Source organism: Solanum dulcamara, chromosome 11, assembly GCF_947179165.1.
Source record: "Solanum dulcamara chromosome 11, daSolDulc1.2, whole genome shotgun sequence".
In the NCBI taxonomy this organism is placed as follows: Eukaryota; Viridiplantae; Streptophyta; class Magnoliopsida; order Solanales; family Solanaceae; genus Solanum; species Solanum dulcamara.
This window is the reverse complement of record NC_077247.1, coordinates 48,270,601-48,288,940: the sequence shown is the minus strand read 5'-3', so window position 1 is coordinate 48,288,940 and position 18,340 is coordinate 48,270,601. Positions and strand designations below refer to the sequence as shown.

General features: G+C 35.5%; 3 protein-coding genes across 3 annotated transcripts; 1 reads left to right on the top strand and 2 right to left on the bottom strand.

Moving 5' to 3' along the window:
- Positions 1-2: 2 nt before the first annotated feature.
- Positions 3-8,779, bottom strand: LOC129873614 (uncharacterized). The gene is made up of 18 exons (XM_055948743.1): positions 8,339-8,779; positions 6,139-6,258; positions 5,632-5,757; positions 5,476-5,538; positions 4,574-4,681; positions 3,889-3,966; positions 3,122-3,214; positions 2,922-3,008; positions 2,278-2,379; positions 2,032-2,151; positions 1,854-1,916; positions 1,347-1,480; positions 1,105-1,186; positions 951-1,009; positions 804-849; positions 565-656; positions 407-476; positions 3-295 (listed from the first exon to the last, which is right to left on the bottom strand). The coding sequence occupies exons 1-18, from the start codon at positions 8,582-8,584 to the stop codon at positions 224-226; spliced, it is 1,761 nt and encodes a 586-aa protein (XP_055804718.1). The 5' UTR covers positions 8,585-8,779; the 3' UTR covers positions 3-223.
- A 1,799-nt stretch (positions 8,780-10,578) lies between these two features.
- On the top strand, positions 10,579-14,044 carry LOC129873644 (probable polyol transporter 4). Its single transcript, XM_055948772.1, has 2 exons — positions 10,579-11,090; positions 12,326-14,044. Exons 1-2 carry the CDS (start codon positions 10,913-10,915, stop codon positions 13,687-13,689), a joined length of 1,542 nt encoding a protein of 513 aa, XP_055804747.1. The 5' UTR covers positions 10,579-10,912; the 3' UTR covers positions 13,690-14,044.
- Positions 14,045-15,919: 1,875 nt separating this feature from the next.
- On the bottom strand, positions 15,920-17,873 carry LOC129873645 (uncharacterized protein At4g19900). The gene is given in 2 exon segments (XM_055948773.1): positions 15,920-17,494; positions 17,497-17,873. Coding segments are annotated over 2 exon segments (1,350 nt in total). The 5' UTR covers positions 17,516-17,873; the 3' UTR covers positions 15,920-16,163.
- Positions 17,874-18,340: the final 467 nt, after the last annotated feature.

Below are 18,340 nucleotides of genomic sequence, written 5' to 3'. Positions count from 1 at the left end.
AATGAAACGAGAGGCAAAAACTAAGCACATTTTATAGGATAGATTATCATACACCAACTCCCCCTGCTTAAACACATGGGAAAACACTTCATCACAACATACAGATTTCTCAGTGCATGTTGACCTACTAATGCTATTCCCTGCAAGATAAGATGCCCCTTAGCTGGATGTACTGCAGCCCTAAAGTAACTAGATGGTACAATATATAAAACACAAAACCACTTCAAAACTTGAAATCCTTCTTCTTCGACTTGCCATCCTTTTCCTGCATTTTACGTTTCCTCTTCTTCTCATTCTGCAGTAATTCTATCTCATCAGTATTGATAATAACTCTTCTAAACCAACAATTCAATGAAATGTAAGGTGGTGTGGAAAGATAGGAAGAGGAGGTGAAATAACCACACACCTCTGCTACCATGTCACTGAAATCCTCACGCTGGCTACGAAGCTTCTCTTCCTCTCTAGCTTCCTCGTATCTATAAAAAGCACAAGAAGGTTTTAAAACATTTAAACTAAAAATGTAGGAACCTCTAATCATAAAATATTAAAAGAATCACTACTTACTTGGCTGGTAAAACATTGTCCATAAGTTCCAACTCTTCAGGTGCCAATGTGACATCAACTCTATCCGACTTCTGACCTTTGAGCAGATCAACCTGCAGTGGACATTCCAAGTAATTAGCCTCAAATTCTAATCGCCCATGTCACTCTATGATGATCTCTGCTTTAGTTGTTCATAAATAAAATCCAACGAGAATGTAAAGTTGCATTTAAACACAGGACACAGAAAAAGATTCCCTTACCCTTTTGGCACCAGCCTTGTCTTGAGCGCCAGTGTTAATCACATACCTAACAGGATGAGAGCATAAATCAATTGCACAGTGGAGGGAAGGATAAATGCTAGTGGCCAAAACTATATTAGCATGAGTATAGATAGGTAGATTACTTACGTATGGGATGTTCCAAGAAGAGTACCAGGAGCTATCTTTTCTTCTTTTTCTTCAAGCACCTTAGTAGACAAAGAGATGTAATGAGTTTCTTTACAAGGACGGAAAAGTAAGCAGGCGGAATGCGACAACTGGGAGACAAAGTTGGCCTAATTACCTGGTAGAGGGGCTTCTCGGGCTCCTTCCTCTGCTGCTTGCGAAGGTCAATAACATCAGGAGTCTCAACTCCAGTAGGAGTACTACACCAGAGAGAAAAATACATTGAGAACAAAGAGCCTAAAATGGATCCCAGTAAGACGAATAAACTAGTGAAGGGAATCGAAAATGAGGAAGATTTCAAGCTACTACAAGATTTCTCATAGATATTGGATAATTAAAGGTATGGATGAAGTGCAGTACCTCGAAAGGCTGTCCACTGACTGAATACCATCCTCCATCTCCTCTTCCTCCATCTCCTCTTCCTCCTCCTCTTCCTCCTCTTCTTCTTCTTCCTCCAAGTCACCCCAATGTTTAGTCTTATCAACAGGTTCATCCTACAAATGGAGATGAGCAGCATGATTTTAATTTACGTAAGACACCAAGCAAAAAAGTGAGGCTCTCAAGCCTTTTTGGCACCAACGACAAGACCACATTTATGAATGTATTAACAGTATGTTTTAAAGAGAAAGAAAAATATTAACAATATTGAAAAATCATAAGTAGGTCTTTACCTTTGCACGGTTACAAAAATCAAGTAGTTAATTAATGTATTCTCTGTTTACCATTTTGAAATATGGTGCAATTTCCATAAATTTACCATATAACTAGATGTCATGATAAGTGACAACTACCTAAAATAAAATCTTAACCCATAAATTTACACTCCAAGAGCATACACAAAGCCAAAAAAAAATGAAAACAATGTACCTCATAATTAGGCTGATCTTGTTGTAATACACCAAAGACATCTCCGTATACAGGGCGCCCATACTATGTCAAAGAAAGAAGGGAAAAGGTTGAAATTAAAATAAGAAAATCTAAAGCAGAACAACCCGAAAGGAAGAATATTAAATAACTCTAATATACTGAAAGGTTGTAAACCTACTTCATCAACAGGTGGTTTACCCCAACCTCCCGGCTGATAGCCAAACTTGGCTCCTGGAGGAATAGGAGCATTGAGTCCAGGGATCTTCAGCTGAGGATAAGAGGGTGGAGGACCATATCTCTGCATAAAAAATTGGAGGTATGGAAAATCACATTAGCAACGAACTCCATCATAGTAATAAAACAAGAACCTCAGGTAAGAAACGATTCTTCCAGTAAAAGAACATGTAGTTTTAAGTTATCTAACCTGCATATTGATGAGCCAAGGAGGAGGAGCACCTTCAGGCATACCAAGTGCCTCTTTCAGTTCATGAGACAAAGTTCCAGGTTTCATTTCCCTCAACTTGACCTGCATATCAAAATAAAATGATGGTTAACAGACAAAAATGCAAAGGATAGGATATAGAAAGCATTAACAGGTGTACAGCCTAACAACAATCAAGAATTAACACAACAGGTACACATCTCCAAGTTGGATAGTCCTATCCAAACAATCCCAGTTTGGTCATATAAGACTACAACAGAAAAAAGACTGCCATTGTTTTTCCCAGGATCGGTGAAATATCAGCAAGGCTGAGAATGATTAACAAAAAAGTTAGCACGAAAGCTAGAGAAGAAAGAGCGTGTATTTGGCACCCAAGGGTGTGGGGTAATGGTCAATGAAGTTGGAACATGAAGGTCTCATGCCCAAATCCTAACGGAAGCAAACAAATACTAGGTGTTTTCTTCCCCTCTATCTAAGTCTTTGGGCCAGATATTACGAGAAGTAGCAGATACCAGGAGGAATTGGTGGAATACTCTAGGTGCGCACAAAGCTAACCTGGACACCACCATCATTAAAAGAATTGAAGAACACGACTTTGACGAACAATATTTATGGCTATTTTTTACCTCAAACTCCTTCCCTTCATAATACAGATCACCAAGGGATGTCAACTTCGGTTTAGTTTGATACTTAAAAAAGGCGTCATGTAGAACCTGTGAAGAATAACCCAGAGCAGTAAGCCTCAGAAAAGTACATAAGCAGTTAACTATAGTCTTGAAGTATTTGAAAGGTCATTATCATTGGGAAACCAGAAGCTCATATAAACCTGATAATCAATATCCATCTTCCCCATTTTTGGCTGCATCCTTTCCCGCTGCTTTTGTTTAAGCTTCTTACTGTCCTCCTTTTCAATATAAGCCTGCACCAAAAGAACAAATGAAATATTCAAACAACGCCAAGGAAACTAGATATACTACATACGCTCACAAAAAGGTATCATATTTTAATAAGTTTTCACACAACAGATTTGTAAACTCAACATTTTACACCAGGTAAAAAGTTTTAGGATCTGTCTGTTCTGCAATTAGAACTACCAAAGGGTCGATGGAAAGAAAGAGCACATTTCCTATGTAGAGTCTAGGTGACTAGAGAGTCTTTTTTGGTGTAAGAGGAATATTATAATTGATATTGCCTCACTGATGGATCATTTATAATACTTCAAGATGCAGGTTGACCAAGACTTTAAGTTGTACTCTTCTTGTAACTTCTTCGTACACATTAATTTATCTTTTCATAAATAAAAGAAAATGTCGTAGGGTGTTCTTCTATTTAAAAAAATAGGGTCACCAGGCTCATCTCAAGATAATGTAGAATGTGAAAGCATCAAGGAGTTTCACTTGAAATTTAAGCTTCATTTTAATTATGATCATTACATTGATACTACCTTGATCGAGTGCCAACATATTCTCATTTTTCTGTAGTCAGAATGAAAAGTCTTCATTTATTAATAGTGTATCTACAATAATTCATACAACATATTCCTACTTAACAAAGCTGTCTGGGAAAGAAGGATAAAATTGGACAGAATCATACTTGTCTAATTTTCTCAATTCCTGTCGCAGCTATAAAGTCGGGAAGTTGAAATGGCTGTTTCTCAATGCCACGCTTCCCCTGAAAAACGAAATCAGTCAGTGAGATAAAAGCAAATAAAAAGGCGACACTAAGAAAACTCTATACAAATACTCTGTGTCTTATACGACTGCACTAGTGTACTGGCAGATCCAGTCACAACAGAAAATCCAACTTTGAACCGACAAATAATGCAAAGATAACTAAATATTAGAATTTGGATAGGAGAAAAATATTAGTCACTCGATCTTTAAGATGCTCAAGGGAAGCCAGATGTTTTTTTACAAATAAGAGAAAAGTGAAACCCCAGCAACATACACACCAAAAACTGACAAATGCATGTATCCCAACCCACTAAAAAATAAAAAAATATATATACAGAAACATAGACATCATGCAGGGATTCTCCTTGTCAAACACCTACATGTTTGAGGCTCCACCAGTGTCACAGCCGCTAGCCTGCAAGAACCACATATATATACATATAAGAGAAACCTCATTTTTCTTCTATGATCCCCTTCATAAACCAAACCTTTTTCTCCTATCAAGCAATTCTACTATTACTAGTTGTTACATGCAGTGCAGGAGGTAGACATTATTCTTCACTTTAATTAACCTTATGATACATGTATCATTTGTGATGACTAACCTGCAAAAATTTCCGTTTCTGACACCAGTGTCTTGGAACGGGAACAGTATTCCGGTAAGATTTCAGAAATACCAGGAGCTTAGGGTCTGCTGCAGTGGCATCCCATACCTAAACATATATACATAATAAGTACCAAGGTAAAGTGGGCTACACTTGGAGCCAAAATCTAGAGTCTAAACACCAATATAATTAGGAGTTATCTCATATAAATGAGAAACCAGACATTTTTACCACACCAACATTGTCATACTATCACAAGAGTTAAATAAAACCTGTATGACTATCGTGCAAAATTTACTTCTAGTACAATGAAAAAAGAAGATGATTCTGAAGAAGACAAGCAGAGAAGAAAGAAACAACAGTTTATTAAATTTTATCAAAAGAAAATTATATTATATATAGTTTTATCTGTGTCATACTGATCCTCACAGTACAAAATATTCTGCTAGATCTGGCACTTCACATTTTCTGCACAAGTGGGCTGGAAAGAAGACAGCACACAAGACAGAAAACATATCTCCCACAGTAGCCAAAATTGAAGATGCAAATACCTTCCTTATGATAGGTGATAAAACCATATTTTAAAGAAAAATAATGTCAGAATCCTCATAAAGTCTTACTAAATAAATGATTCATATCATAGCCATTGACACAACCAGAAAACAGATCCGGAAAGGCAAGCAAAGAAAATTTGTGGAGCTAGGGATGGGCATAATCACAAAGGAAAGAACACAAATGACAGATAGAAGGTCAGAACGTTAATACATTTCTATAAGGATAATAGTTGATAACTCATTTTGTCTCATGATAAGACAAATACACAGTGTAACCGCTAACAGCACACAAAACTGCATAGAGTATGTATGTCAGGAAAATAACAATGGAACAAATGCCTTCCATACCTCAACAACATCAGGCTTCATAGAGATTTGTTTCAGTTCTGCGATCTTCATCCTACGTTGAAGCTGAAATGAAGAACAGACTGAGACCTAACTGAAGGTAAACAACTTAGAAGTAAAAAAGAAAATATCAACAGAAAGGATGCTAAGAAATCTAACTTTTTTCTTTTTGTTAGAGACGCCCTTCTCCTTTTGTTGTGCATCCTCTTCTTCCTCTTCAGAATCAGAATCCGCCTTTTTCTTAGAGGCTCCATCAGCAGCAGTTTCATCCTTTTTGTCATTCTCCTGAAGAATTTCAATTGAAAGATATTAGGCAAACTGGCTTCAGTAGAAAAAGATAACCACGGAAACATTTCTATACTTAGAGCCTCTTTGGCTTAGCTTATCTAAAACAGCTTATAAGCTGAAAGCAGCTTAAAAGCCAAAACAAATAAGCTGGGGTAGCCCAACTTATAAGCTTATAAGCTGTTTTAGATAAGCTAAGTCAAATAGGTCCGCTTATTTTTTGGGGCATTTTTTAAGCACAAAATGGCTTTAAGTTGGGCAGTCAAACACTCAAAAATAAGTTGTTTTCAGCAACTTATAAGCCAATCCAAACGGGCTCTTAGATGCGTGACAAGAGACCAACACCTGAAAATCCATACAAGTGAACAAAGCTCTATGTACCTCAGAACCAGTGGCATCCGTGAAAGTGAATTTCTCAAAAACCTTCCTGAATTCCTCATCGAACTCACCATCTAATTCGGCCATCTCTGGTACATACTCCACTTCAACTTGAACCAAAGACTGTAGAAAATTGGGGTGTTGTCAAGTTAATTTTTTTTTAGGTAAATATGCATCGAAGGTAAATAAATAATCATAATACAATAAAACCAACAATAAAAGGCATTCTTTTTTAAGACATTGGGCACCAAGTTTTTACTGCTTCCAGAGTACTTTTACATCCAGTGCGGCTTCAAAGGTGAAGCTCGAAAAACATATGATTGGATAAAATAAACATGCTTTTTTCTGCAATTTAGCAACAAAGGATTCTAGAAGGTTCAATATTTCTACAGATATCACAATAATATCTTAGGAAAGATTGCGTCAAAAAGGAGGCAGTGAAACAAGCAATCATGGTGGTTGCTTAGACCGGATCATCCATATCCTTAGCGGAAACAAATAGATTAACAGAATTTCATAATCACCCGCTGAAGTCAGATGTTCACCAAATGCTAACTATTTTGTACACATTAAAACATGCAAATAAAATACAGTCAAATAATCCTCAGTATAATATAGTATATGAAAGCTTACAGCTACAAGGAAAAGGTTATAACATGTACCACTTAATTTGTGAGTTGCAACTTCTAATGAACAATTGGTTTTTGCTCATATCATTTGCAAAACGGAAATCAGTCCATGGCATCACCTTTTACAACTGAATAGAAAGGACGTAATTATGTCAAAGGACACCAATAATCCACAGAGGTGGATATTCTCAATCCAGCATCCCGTGAAATAACAAAAGGGAGCAGGGAATAGACACCCACCAATGTCAAATTCTTTTTCGGGTCTTCCGCATCACTTTTTCTTGTGTGTGAATAAAACTGGTGCTTAATGCCCACCGACGTTAATGTAATGGCATAAAATTCTTCCATCCTTTTACATTCCAAAATTTTTTAAGAAAAGAGGTTGTCCAATTTATGTATTGTAGCAATAACTTTATCAAACGTATAGTGATACATAAATATGCAATATATATATATATCTTTAAAAGTAAAAGGTATCCACCCATATTACTTATTTTTTGAGAAAAGAGGACAAAATAGAAAGGGGACCACCTATATTACTTATTAAGGAAAGATAAAAGGTTAAGGTTGCCAACTTTTATCATTACTATAAAGTGTTGTTAAATGCTCGATTGAGCTGCGTTTAAACCCCAAAATTAGGTGCAAACTTGGCCTTACTTACACTTCCTTGTGCAGGCATCACAAAGGCATACACCTTGTCGCTCATAGGAACTATCTTGAAAACAGTGGTACAACAATAATATAGCAATAATATATGAACTTCTTATTGATTTTTAATCAAGTAATGAACTTCTTATTGATCAAGATAGAAACTTAGATATGGATCTCCGCACAAGCACATAGTCAACATCTTTTTTCAATGTGTTTATTTTGGTTCATTTGCACCATTGTTAAGTGAAGCACACGCTTTATAGTCCATTGTACTTAAAGCCCCATCAGATTTGACACATGCCATCATGATACACACACTACGTCCTGAACATCTTAGATTGGGACCAAAATGGTGAAAGAAGTTTCCATGAACTTATTCTAGTATATCCTACAAGGATGACATAATCTACTTACCCTACAACTATGAACAAGTTCAATATGAAACCCATGAACAACGGACATCACATATGTAGTCACATGGGCTTCCATTATTTTCATTCTCATCATTCCCAATTGAGGAAATTTATTTCCTGATTCCACTTAGCAGATTTCATACTAAATCCAATGTTCCCTCCTCCTCCTCTTATCTTGTTTACCCGAAAAAACAAAACATAATAAGTAGTTCTTCTTATACTACAGTTTCGAAACTACCACGGTCACTAGAAAACTCACAAGGTCGATACTCGACTACAACTAACGCAGCTCAATCTTTTTAGACGAAAAGAGCCTCAGCATTTCAAGCTAAGAAGTTCCTCAACACAAAACCCTAGTAATGTCGATCTACAACACAGATACATGGAATCATTCATACAGAGAAGATCTATTTCCACAACAAAATAACTCATCAACAACACTAAGCGAATTATATTCACCGAAAAATCCAGAAAACCGTATATATAACATTAAGTATAAGCATAAAGTACCTTCTGAGGATCGGAACTTTCATTAGAACTATCCTCAGCGCCGCCGTTTAAGTCTTGTGCACCATTATCACTGTCTTCTCCATTTGCAACCTTAGACGCCGCCTTCTTCTTCTTCTGCTTCCTCCGCCTACGGCGTCGGTCGCTTTCCTTTGACTTCTTAGAGGCGGCGTTAGGGTTTTGAGGTCTCAAATCGCCTTTTGGATAACCAATGGCTTCTGTTAATCCGTTTGCTACTTCAACCGGCATACTACTCCGGCCGTTTGAGAATAATGTAGATTTTCAGTTGCGATTTTTTTTTCCGGTGGAGTTGTACGAGAAGGGGAAGAAAAAGAAATATGGAGGGAGTCGGAAGACGAAGACAAGTGAAGGAGAAAATATCAGATTCGTTGCAATTGATCGTTGGGCTGAACCGCTTTGTGTTGGGCTTATGTTAGAGTTTACACCAAAACAACACACATTTTGAAGTGCAAAAGAATAAAAACATTTTTATTTTGAAATCGTGACTATTCGATACGATTCATGAATATTCCAACATGTCAGCTTAGGTTGAAAAAAGCATGAACCTATATGATTACGTCCATCATAATTTGCATACCACAATTTTGAAATATATTTTCTTCATCTTCTTTATTGGTAGCTTTTAAATCATTACATCCAACATATTCCTGAATAATCAAATTATATCGATCGGTCATAATTTGCATGTCACTATTGTGTATTTGTTAGTAGCTTAAAGATTTAACCAGATAAATAATTTAGGATATAACATGAATACATATCGATATACATTACTTGTATGCCATATTAGTGAAATGTGTTTCTTTTTTTTTAGATTCAAAATCATAAAAAGAGAGGTACCATGAATGAAATAAAATAAGTAAATGAGGGTAACATGAACGAAATAATTTCAAATATATACAATAAACTAATTAGTTTACAACAAATATAGTCATGTTTTATTTACATAAAAAAAAAAGGATAAAATCATAAAAATATACAGTGATTATACAATATAACTTGTTATGAGTCATAAAAAGTATACACTGACTAGGATTGTACAGGGCAAATCGATAAACCGCACCAAACCGACAAACCGAAAAAAAAACTTGATTTGGTTTGACTTGGTTTGGTGTTTGGAAAAAAAAACGACCATTATAGGGTTGGTTTGATTTTAACTAAAAAAAATCAAACCGAACCTAAACCGACCCGATTATAGATATACTACTTTTAAATTATGTTATACATAAAAATATTTATTAAAATATAATTTATAAATATTTTTCATAATTTTTGTTTTCTTTCTTACATTTAGATTTGGACTTGAGAAGCCCATCTAAATAATATACAAAAAAAGCTCATCTTGTAAAGTTAAAACTTCAAACAGTGTTCTGCCTCCATCTTATATGTTGATATTTTGTACTAAAACTCTTTTTAAGAAGCACTGCTCTGTATTTTTTATTAGATACTATTAAAAATCCGAGAAACCCGAAAAAATTTGAAAAACCCGAAAAAACCCAAAAAAACCGGAAAAAATTGATATCGAAAAATCCGGCTTTTATTGGTTTGGTTTGATTTATAGATTTAATAACCCGACACAAATGGTTTGGTTTGGTTTGTAAAAAATCTGAATCAACCCGATTCATGTACACTTTAACACTGACTATATAATATAAGTTACTTATACATGAGTTATACCATGAATATATATTATAATACACTATATACATGAAATATACACTGAATGGTCATTTTTTTGGTTATTAAAATGATCGAATGACCAACTATTGAAATTATAAAATTATAGCATAAAGCCGTACGAATTCGTCATGATTTGTATGTGAAGTTTTACCTGTTTTAATTCCGCATGTCTGCATCTATTTACCATATCTACCGCTTAGATTACGAGTATTTTAATCTAAAATCTTTCATTAAACTTAAAAGTTAGTTTTGCATAAATATCAAGAAATAAAATAATTTTGCCGTAAATGTAGGAGAATATAACATGGTTAAATTAGGACCATACATAATACTCCAATTAACTGAATTACATCTAGTGTCCACCAATATTACATTACATTGTAGATTCAGTTTAGTCAACTATAATGCACAATCATATGAGAAAAGTAGTTACTTTTGTAGTTTAAAAAAGAGAGAGAAACCTGAAACAACACAAAAATATTTAGTCAAACGAAAGACAAATGGAAATATTAAGTCTTCATAAATGTCTCATTGAAGTCATAACAGTTGTTTTCTTTTTGCCAATAGGGTGGCACTTTACATCATAGGAAATAGGAAACATTCTTAACCCTCCAAAGCTGGAGTGTCGGACTCACATTGGTTAGAAGTTGGTATTTTCTGAATTCTTGATTCCTCAGATCTAGGGATAGTCTTTCCAACACATGAGGAAAGAAGAAAGAAACTGCAGATCCCAGATTTTAGACACTTAGATATACAATTTTTGGTTTCTTTCCCCTTTCTTGTTTAACAAAACCCCAGAAGAAGGAAAAAAAACAATCTTTTTCTGTTTAATTAGTGTGTAGAGAGGGATTTAGATATAGAGAAGATACAAAGGAGATGGGTATCCAAGAAAATGGGAATGGGAGTGTTCTGAAGTATAAGAGGATGGATTCTGATGCAATGGAAGAGGATGCTGCTGTGTTATGTGAAGAGAAGAGAAATGACATGAGCAGCAGAAAATATGTTTTGGTTTGTGCCGTCTTTGCCTCACTTAATTCTGTGCTTCTTGGATATGGTTGGTATATCTACTTCTTCTCCTAATATATAGTGCTTGTTCTTGTCCTTTTGTGTTCCATTCCTTTATCTGTTCCTCCCATCTTTATGTTAATTCTCTTTGCTTTACCATTGGTTTGTCTGTCTTCATGATATATTTTTAAAAGGCATATCTTATATTTAGAGTGGAAAGATTCATTTATGTTGTGGATTAGGATTCTGTTTGCATCATATATTGATTCCTAAGGCTAGATGATACTGGATTATGCTGTCTGTTGTTGTGCTTCTTTTATTTTCCTAATGTCATCATAAAGCTCCAAAAGTTTAGTAGATTTTGTTCACTTTTAAAATCTATCACTTAAAGAACCTTATAAATAGCCAAGACCTCCTTATGACTCTTGTGGTCTGGCCATTCCCTGGAACACGCACAAAACGGGAGTGTTGGTGAAATTACAAGATTACAAATTACAATTGAAAAATAAAATGAAGAAAACAAATTCACTTTTGGCTGAGGCGCGGATATCTCGCTCTCTTTAAGGAGATTCGAGCCCACTGCAGCAAATTTTTTCACCGGTCCAGCAGTAATCCTCTTGACTTGTCCCCTCCAGGATACAACAGCCTTATCACAAAATGTAACTCAACAAACTCTCGACAAGAGTTGAATTTAAAACTCCACAAAAAAGAACACCTCCCTTCAACTAATAAGAACTCTTTTTTTTGACAAACTTAATGCACTAAATGTTTTCTTCCATTTCAAAACAAAGAAGACCTCTCTATTTATAGGAGAGGAAAGCATTCAAAAGATGAAAAAATAATAGAATGCCACAATTATCATTTAGTGCACCACTTACTAGTGATAATTAGGTTAAAAGAAATTATCATTTAGTGCACCATTTGCTAGTGATAATTATGTTAAAAGAAATTATCATTTAGTGCATCATTTACCAGAGATAATTATGTTTAAAAAAATAATGGATTGAGTAATATATGCACTAATGCAACATAGAATAAAGATGACATTAGATGCCATCAATGGGCAATTGCTAAAATTGCAATTTAATAAAATGTTAAAATGCCACACTAACATGAGCTTAGTGCACCAGGCTGCCAAGTGTCTTTTTAGGTTTAGCATTTTGGTCCCACTTCCCTTTAGTTGTTCAGCATAATACTAAATGCTTTAGGCATAGACCTCAGTGTTTTAGCTGGTTATTTGTTCAATTCATAGCTAGCATGTAATAGGAACTATTCAATTTACAGATGTTGGTGTTATGAGTGGAGCTATTATATTCATTCAGCAAGACTTGAATATTACTGAAGTACAAGAAGAAGTCCTTGTTGGAATCTTGAGCATAATTTCACTTTTGGGGAGTTTAGCAGGAGGAAAAACTTCAGATGCCATCGGCAGGAAGTGGACAATGGCTTTTGCAGCCATTGTGTTTCAATCTGGGGCTCTTATAATGTCTCTTGCTCCTGACTTCAAGGTGTTAATGATAGGCAGGTTTTTGGCTGGAATAGGTATTGGTTTTGGAGTTATGATTGCACCTGTTTATATCGCTGAGATATCACCCACGGTTGCTAGAGGGTCTTTCACTTCCTTCCCTGAGATATTCATCAATCTAGGAATTCTTTTAGGATATGTTTCGAATTATGCTTTTTCTGGTTTATCCCCTCATATAAATTGGAGAGTCATGCTTGGTGTGGGGATTCTCCCCTCAGTTTTTATTGGTATCGCGCTATTTATCATTCCAGAATCTCCAAGGTGGTTGGTGATGAAAAATCGGATTGATGAAGCAAGGTTAGTGCTACTTAAAACTAATGAAAATGCTAATGAAGTGGAAGAGAGGCTAGCGGAAATTCAGCAAGCTGCAGGGCATGTTAGTGCTGAGAAGTATGAAGAGAAAGCAGTGTGGCGTGAACTGCTAAATCCTTCACCTGGAGTTCGAAAAATGCTGATTACAGGTTGTGGTATTCAGTGCTTTCAACAGGTCACAGGTATTGATGCAACTGTGTATTACAGTCCAACAATTTTTAAGGACGCAGGAATTATGGGAAACACTCAGCTCCTAGCTGCAACTGTTGCTGTTGGATTCACAAAAACAATATTCATTTTGATAGCCATACTTCTTATTGACAAAGTTGGCAGGAAACCTTTGTTATATGTCAGCACAATTGGTATGACTACTTGTCTGTTTGGCCTTGGCCTCACACTTTCTTTACTGGGGAATGGTTCAGTTGGTATCGAGTTGGCAATTTTATGTGTATGTGGAAATGTGGCCTTCTTTTCTGTGGGGATTGGACCAATTTGTTGGGTCTTGACATCTGAAATCTTCCCTCTGAGACTTCGAGCCCAAGCATCAGCTCTTGGTGCAGTAGGAAGCAGGGTTAGTAGTGGTGTGGTTGCTATGTCTTTCCTCTCTGTTTCACGTATGATTACAGTAGGAGGAACATTTTTTGTGTTTGCTGCTATATCAGCTCTCTCTGTTGCTTTTGTACATAAATGTGTTCCAGAAACAAAGGGGAAATCATTGGAAGAAATTGAAATAATATTCCAGAATGATAGGCCACAAGAAGGTGGTGAATTGGAACTTGAAGATGTCAAACATCTAATGCAGACACAATGAAAGGGGCATATCATATCAAAGTTTTAGCAGCAGCCAGAAGAAAGTTGGCTTGCTCTTGAGACACTTATTTGATTTGCCAGCTTCATATATCTGTGAACTGTGGAGAATCAATTGCATTATACAATAATATAAAGTTATAAACAAGACAAAAACTTTATATCTTTTTGTGGTTAGGGATGAAGCTCTCTTGTACCTTGATGACATTGAAAATCGATATCTAGAAACTTAGAAATAATACATAGATTTTCTTCTTCATCCTCTTATCTTTTTCCTTTTTTGTAAGAACAACAGAGTAGCGATGGTGAATATCTGTATATAAAGTTCCATTTGATATTCCTCAGAGACTTTTACTGGACCATTGTTTCCTCCTTCTGTTTCCATGGCATTATCGTGAGTTAGAATGGATTACATAATCACATATGCATGTTCACCTTTTTTTTTATTTTTTATAATCGAGAAATCCCTGAGGATCAATGTTAGCACAATCCAATAATCAACACTTGATTGGTCGGTCCCTTTATCCTTCCCACATTTTGCATATGGTAGGGTTCAAACTTGTGACATGTGCCTAACTCATGCATCAGGCACAAGATCAATGCCCTGGGTGGTTGTTTATGGTTACCTTTTTCATCTTTTAGTTTATGCTTTGTGCTTTTAGTCTTTAACAAAACTTGCAGAAATCAGAAGGTTCTGTCATGTGTAGGATGAATAACTATAAATGAATAAAAGTTGTTCAATGCTAAATAGCAAGTCAAATTTTTTGGTCAGCCCTCAATGGAAAATGAATTAAATGATATGCCTCCTTTTTCCATCTATAATGTTCATCCTCTTCTAAGGTGTTTAGAGAATGATATCTAGCAATTATTTTGAGCATTCTGGTAAAATTGAGTTGGGAGTACACCAACCAGATAGACCTGAAAGTGAAAGCTCTTAAAGGACCACATGCACTACATAGTGCAGAAAACAAAGAAAAGGACTGGTCATTTAAGTTTCACCAGCTAAACATTAATTAACTTTTTTTGGTCCTGTAAGTTGGTAAATTTCTCATCTTTGTCACTCCAAATACACCAATTTGATCAGCAATGCAACTGGAAAAACTGAGTGAAAACAGGTAAAAACACGAAAGTAGATTGGCCCAAGTGTGGAGTAGTATCTACTCAAAAGACAGCACCATGTGCAGCATATGCATTTCCTAAGAAACTTAAACAGTGCTTTAAATCCCAAATTGAGCAAGCTTAGGAAAGTTTATTTAGCGATTGACCGCTAGATACAATATTAGTTCATCTTATCTACCTTCTTTTTTGTGTTGAAAGCAGAGAGTACAGGATCACCACCACCCTCAACCCCCACCAAAATGAAGAATAAAATAGAAGACAATAATAGAAGTGTCAAGCATACCATTCTAGAAACATGAGATCACAGAGAATAAAACTCCTCACCTCTTCAGAGAATCTAAGTTTGATGACATTACTCTCGTCTTGAAAGTACAATATGGAGGTCAATACAGGATACAAATTCAGTTTATAATGAAGTAATGTAGCTCATTATCAGTGTCAAGAAACCACCAAAGAGCAAGTGTCAGACAGAGTTTAATCCCAGTCAAGGAGCAAAAGAAGCATTAGTAATCTCAGGAAAGTTTGAAGGAGTTGCAGATTCAATATGTTTGGTTGTCCTTTTACTTTAATAAACTGATAGGAGGAGAGATTAAGGAAAATTCCAAGTATTCTTCATGATAATCCTGTTTCAGGTTAACAAAATATCTGTGCCCCGAGACATATCACTGAAGGTGGTTGGATCACAACATCTCCATGACTTTTCTGCACAAATCACATTCACATGAAGCTAACCGGGTAGCATTATGAATTATTAGTGTTAGTGGGGTAGTTTTTGACTAATTCTTAGACTAATTCCAGCAGAAACTTGCTTACGGACCTAAATATCATAGAGGTAGCACACTGTCTCCTACAGATTTAGAGGGAAACATTTCGTCGAGCTGGCATAAACTCATGAACAACAATATGAACGAACTCTGGACCACAATTAAAGTAAGGACACGAGCTGATCTACTAATAACTAAGTGTTTGCTCAATGGATAAGCTAACAGCATCACATTACATATAGTGGTCCTGAATCAATTCACCAGTTGATAGCCGCCCTCCCAACTACTCGTGTAACTTTGATATTAAAGAAAACTGAAGTGTTTGCCAAAGCCAAACAAAAAATCAAGATGTTTATCCAATTAAATAGTGACCAATAGCATTTCAGTCTATGGCAACTTAGCAATAATTCTGCTGTTCTATCTTTGTATAATTTGTTCAATCACATAGACAATGAAGTAGAATACATGGATCCTGCATTATTTCTGTACCACCTAATTTCTTCAAGACAACCTATGTAATGAACTTAGATGGTCCATAATCACACAACAACAAATGAAGAATAAAACATGCTGACTAATTTTCCGTGGTGTATACTTACAACTTTGATGAGTAAGAATTGCAGAAAACACAACAATCTGACATTATATGTTGAATTATGCTTCCTTCTTCAACCTCAAGCTCTCGACTCTGCTTGTTCCAGAGATGCACTGCCAAACTTCCGCTCTGAATCTGCTGGAGTTTCAAGAGTAACCATTTCGACTGAGTCTCGTTCCTCGGCCCAAGAAAGAGACTACCAATCCTATTCCAATCAACTGGATAAAAAGCCATTGGGGGCAAAACAGTGAAATTGTATCCATCTCTTCCACTTACCCTTGACACAACCCTTGAAACCAAATAAGGGCCATTATGACCCCATTTGTTCCCATCAAATGTAAGTGCAAATTCTTCAATGAACTTGTACAACAAAGGATGCCTCTTATCAAAAATCATGACAGCATTATTTAACCTGCTCCAATTTCTTGTTTCAACATCAATAGTTTGAGCCCCAATAACATTCCTTAGCTTCCCAAAACTCTTCAACACTATAACATCAGTATCCAAATAAATCCCACCAAACTTATAGAGTAAACCAAGTCTTAACAAATTTGAGAGGTTCTGACCTAAAGAAACTTCCCCTGGGTCTATATTACCCTTCATTAAACTATCAATCCAGGCTTGAGCAATAGTATTTTTAAACAAGTACATGAAATCAGGTGAAATTGCAGTTACCCTTAATCCTTTCTCCAAGAAAGAGTTTAAAACTTGCATCCCTCTTGGAGAATCCATTGAAGTGGACATAATGACCAAACAGCCATTTGGGTGTGCCTTGAACAAACTCTCTACAGCAAACAGTTCCCTTTCACCAAAAGATTCAATGGAAGAAATCCAAGTCATGAAAAATCGAAACTTACAGGAAGAATTGGATGATTTAGAACCAAAAAACTCCTTCATTCTCATTGAAAACACATTGATTCTTGCCTCTGAAGGAAGAACTTTCACCAAAGACTTCTTCTTCCTCCTTCTTCTAGGTCGATACGCCATTGATTTATATGTAAAACCCACCAAGTTTGGATTTTTACGGGAAATTATCAACTGGGTGTTTGGTTTTACAAGTGGGGTTTCTTCTTTTACAGCATATATCACAGAAGATGAAAGTTTAGCCGAAGAAGATAAAGACACCAACTTTCTTGATTTTCTGGCGACATTTTCAGTTAAAAAGCTTGAAATCTCCGGCGAGGAGTTGGCCGGAACGGGGACTTGAACGTAGAACACAGTGGAACTGTTGTAAGCTAAGAGAATAAGGAGAAAACAAGAAACAATTGCATATAAAGACCTCTTCTTAACAGTATTACAAATGACAACATCCATAGCCTTTTCTTGGAAACTAAAAATGTCTCCTTTTTCATAGTTGGTGTCTGAAGCAATTTTCAGCTGTGAGAAAGAGATGAAGGTGAGAGTAGAGGAAGTTGAAGAGCATTTTTTCAGTGGTGGAGGCGGCAAAAAAAGTGCAGGAAAATTGAAAAGATAGTTTTTTTTTAGTGTTTGTTGTGTTGTGTAGTGTGCTTTTTGGAAATTTTTGGAAATCAAAAAGATTAGCACTATATGAAAAAGCTCTTGGGTTTTGAGCTTGTTTTGTATTTTTGTGGAGTAAGGACTAAGGAGGGAAGGGAGAATGAGAATTAAATGTAGTAGAGTTGGTTGATTGGGATCTCAAGCCAATAGCTTTATGAAGAACAAACTCTATATTGCATTAGTTACTAACTCCCCCTTAGATACTCAAGGGTGGTATGGTTTAGAATAAGTTATTTCGCCATAAATTATTTCATTAATTATTACGATAAAAATGATGAAATAAATAATTTAATAATTATTTAATATATCAATGACTCTTTAGAGCTTTTAGTAGAAGGGCCGAGGGATAATTAAGTTTAGGATGAGTTTATATTTAATTGGAATAAAATTATAAAATAATTTTTTTTGAATTAATTATTCTGAATTCTCGTATTATTTTTATCCCATATTAAATGTGGGATAATAATTCTGAGATAATTAATATGGGGATAACTTGTTTTTAACCAAATGAACCCTTAAACTTCATTTGGTATGTTGATTAAATTATTATGAATTTATAATTTTGGGATTATAATTTTTGGACTAATTTATCTTATTTGAGAGATAAAGATAAAATAATTTCAAGTTTAATCATCTCAAAATAACTTGATTCTAACTAA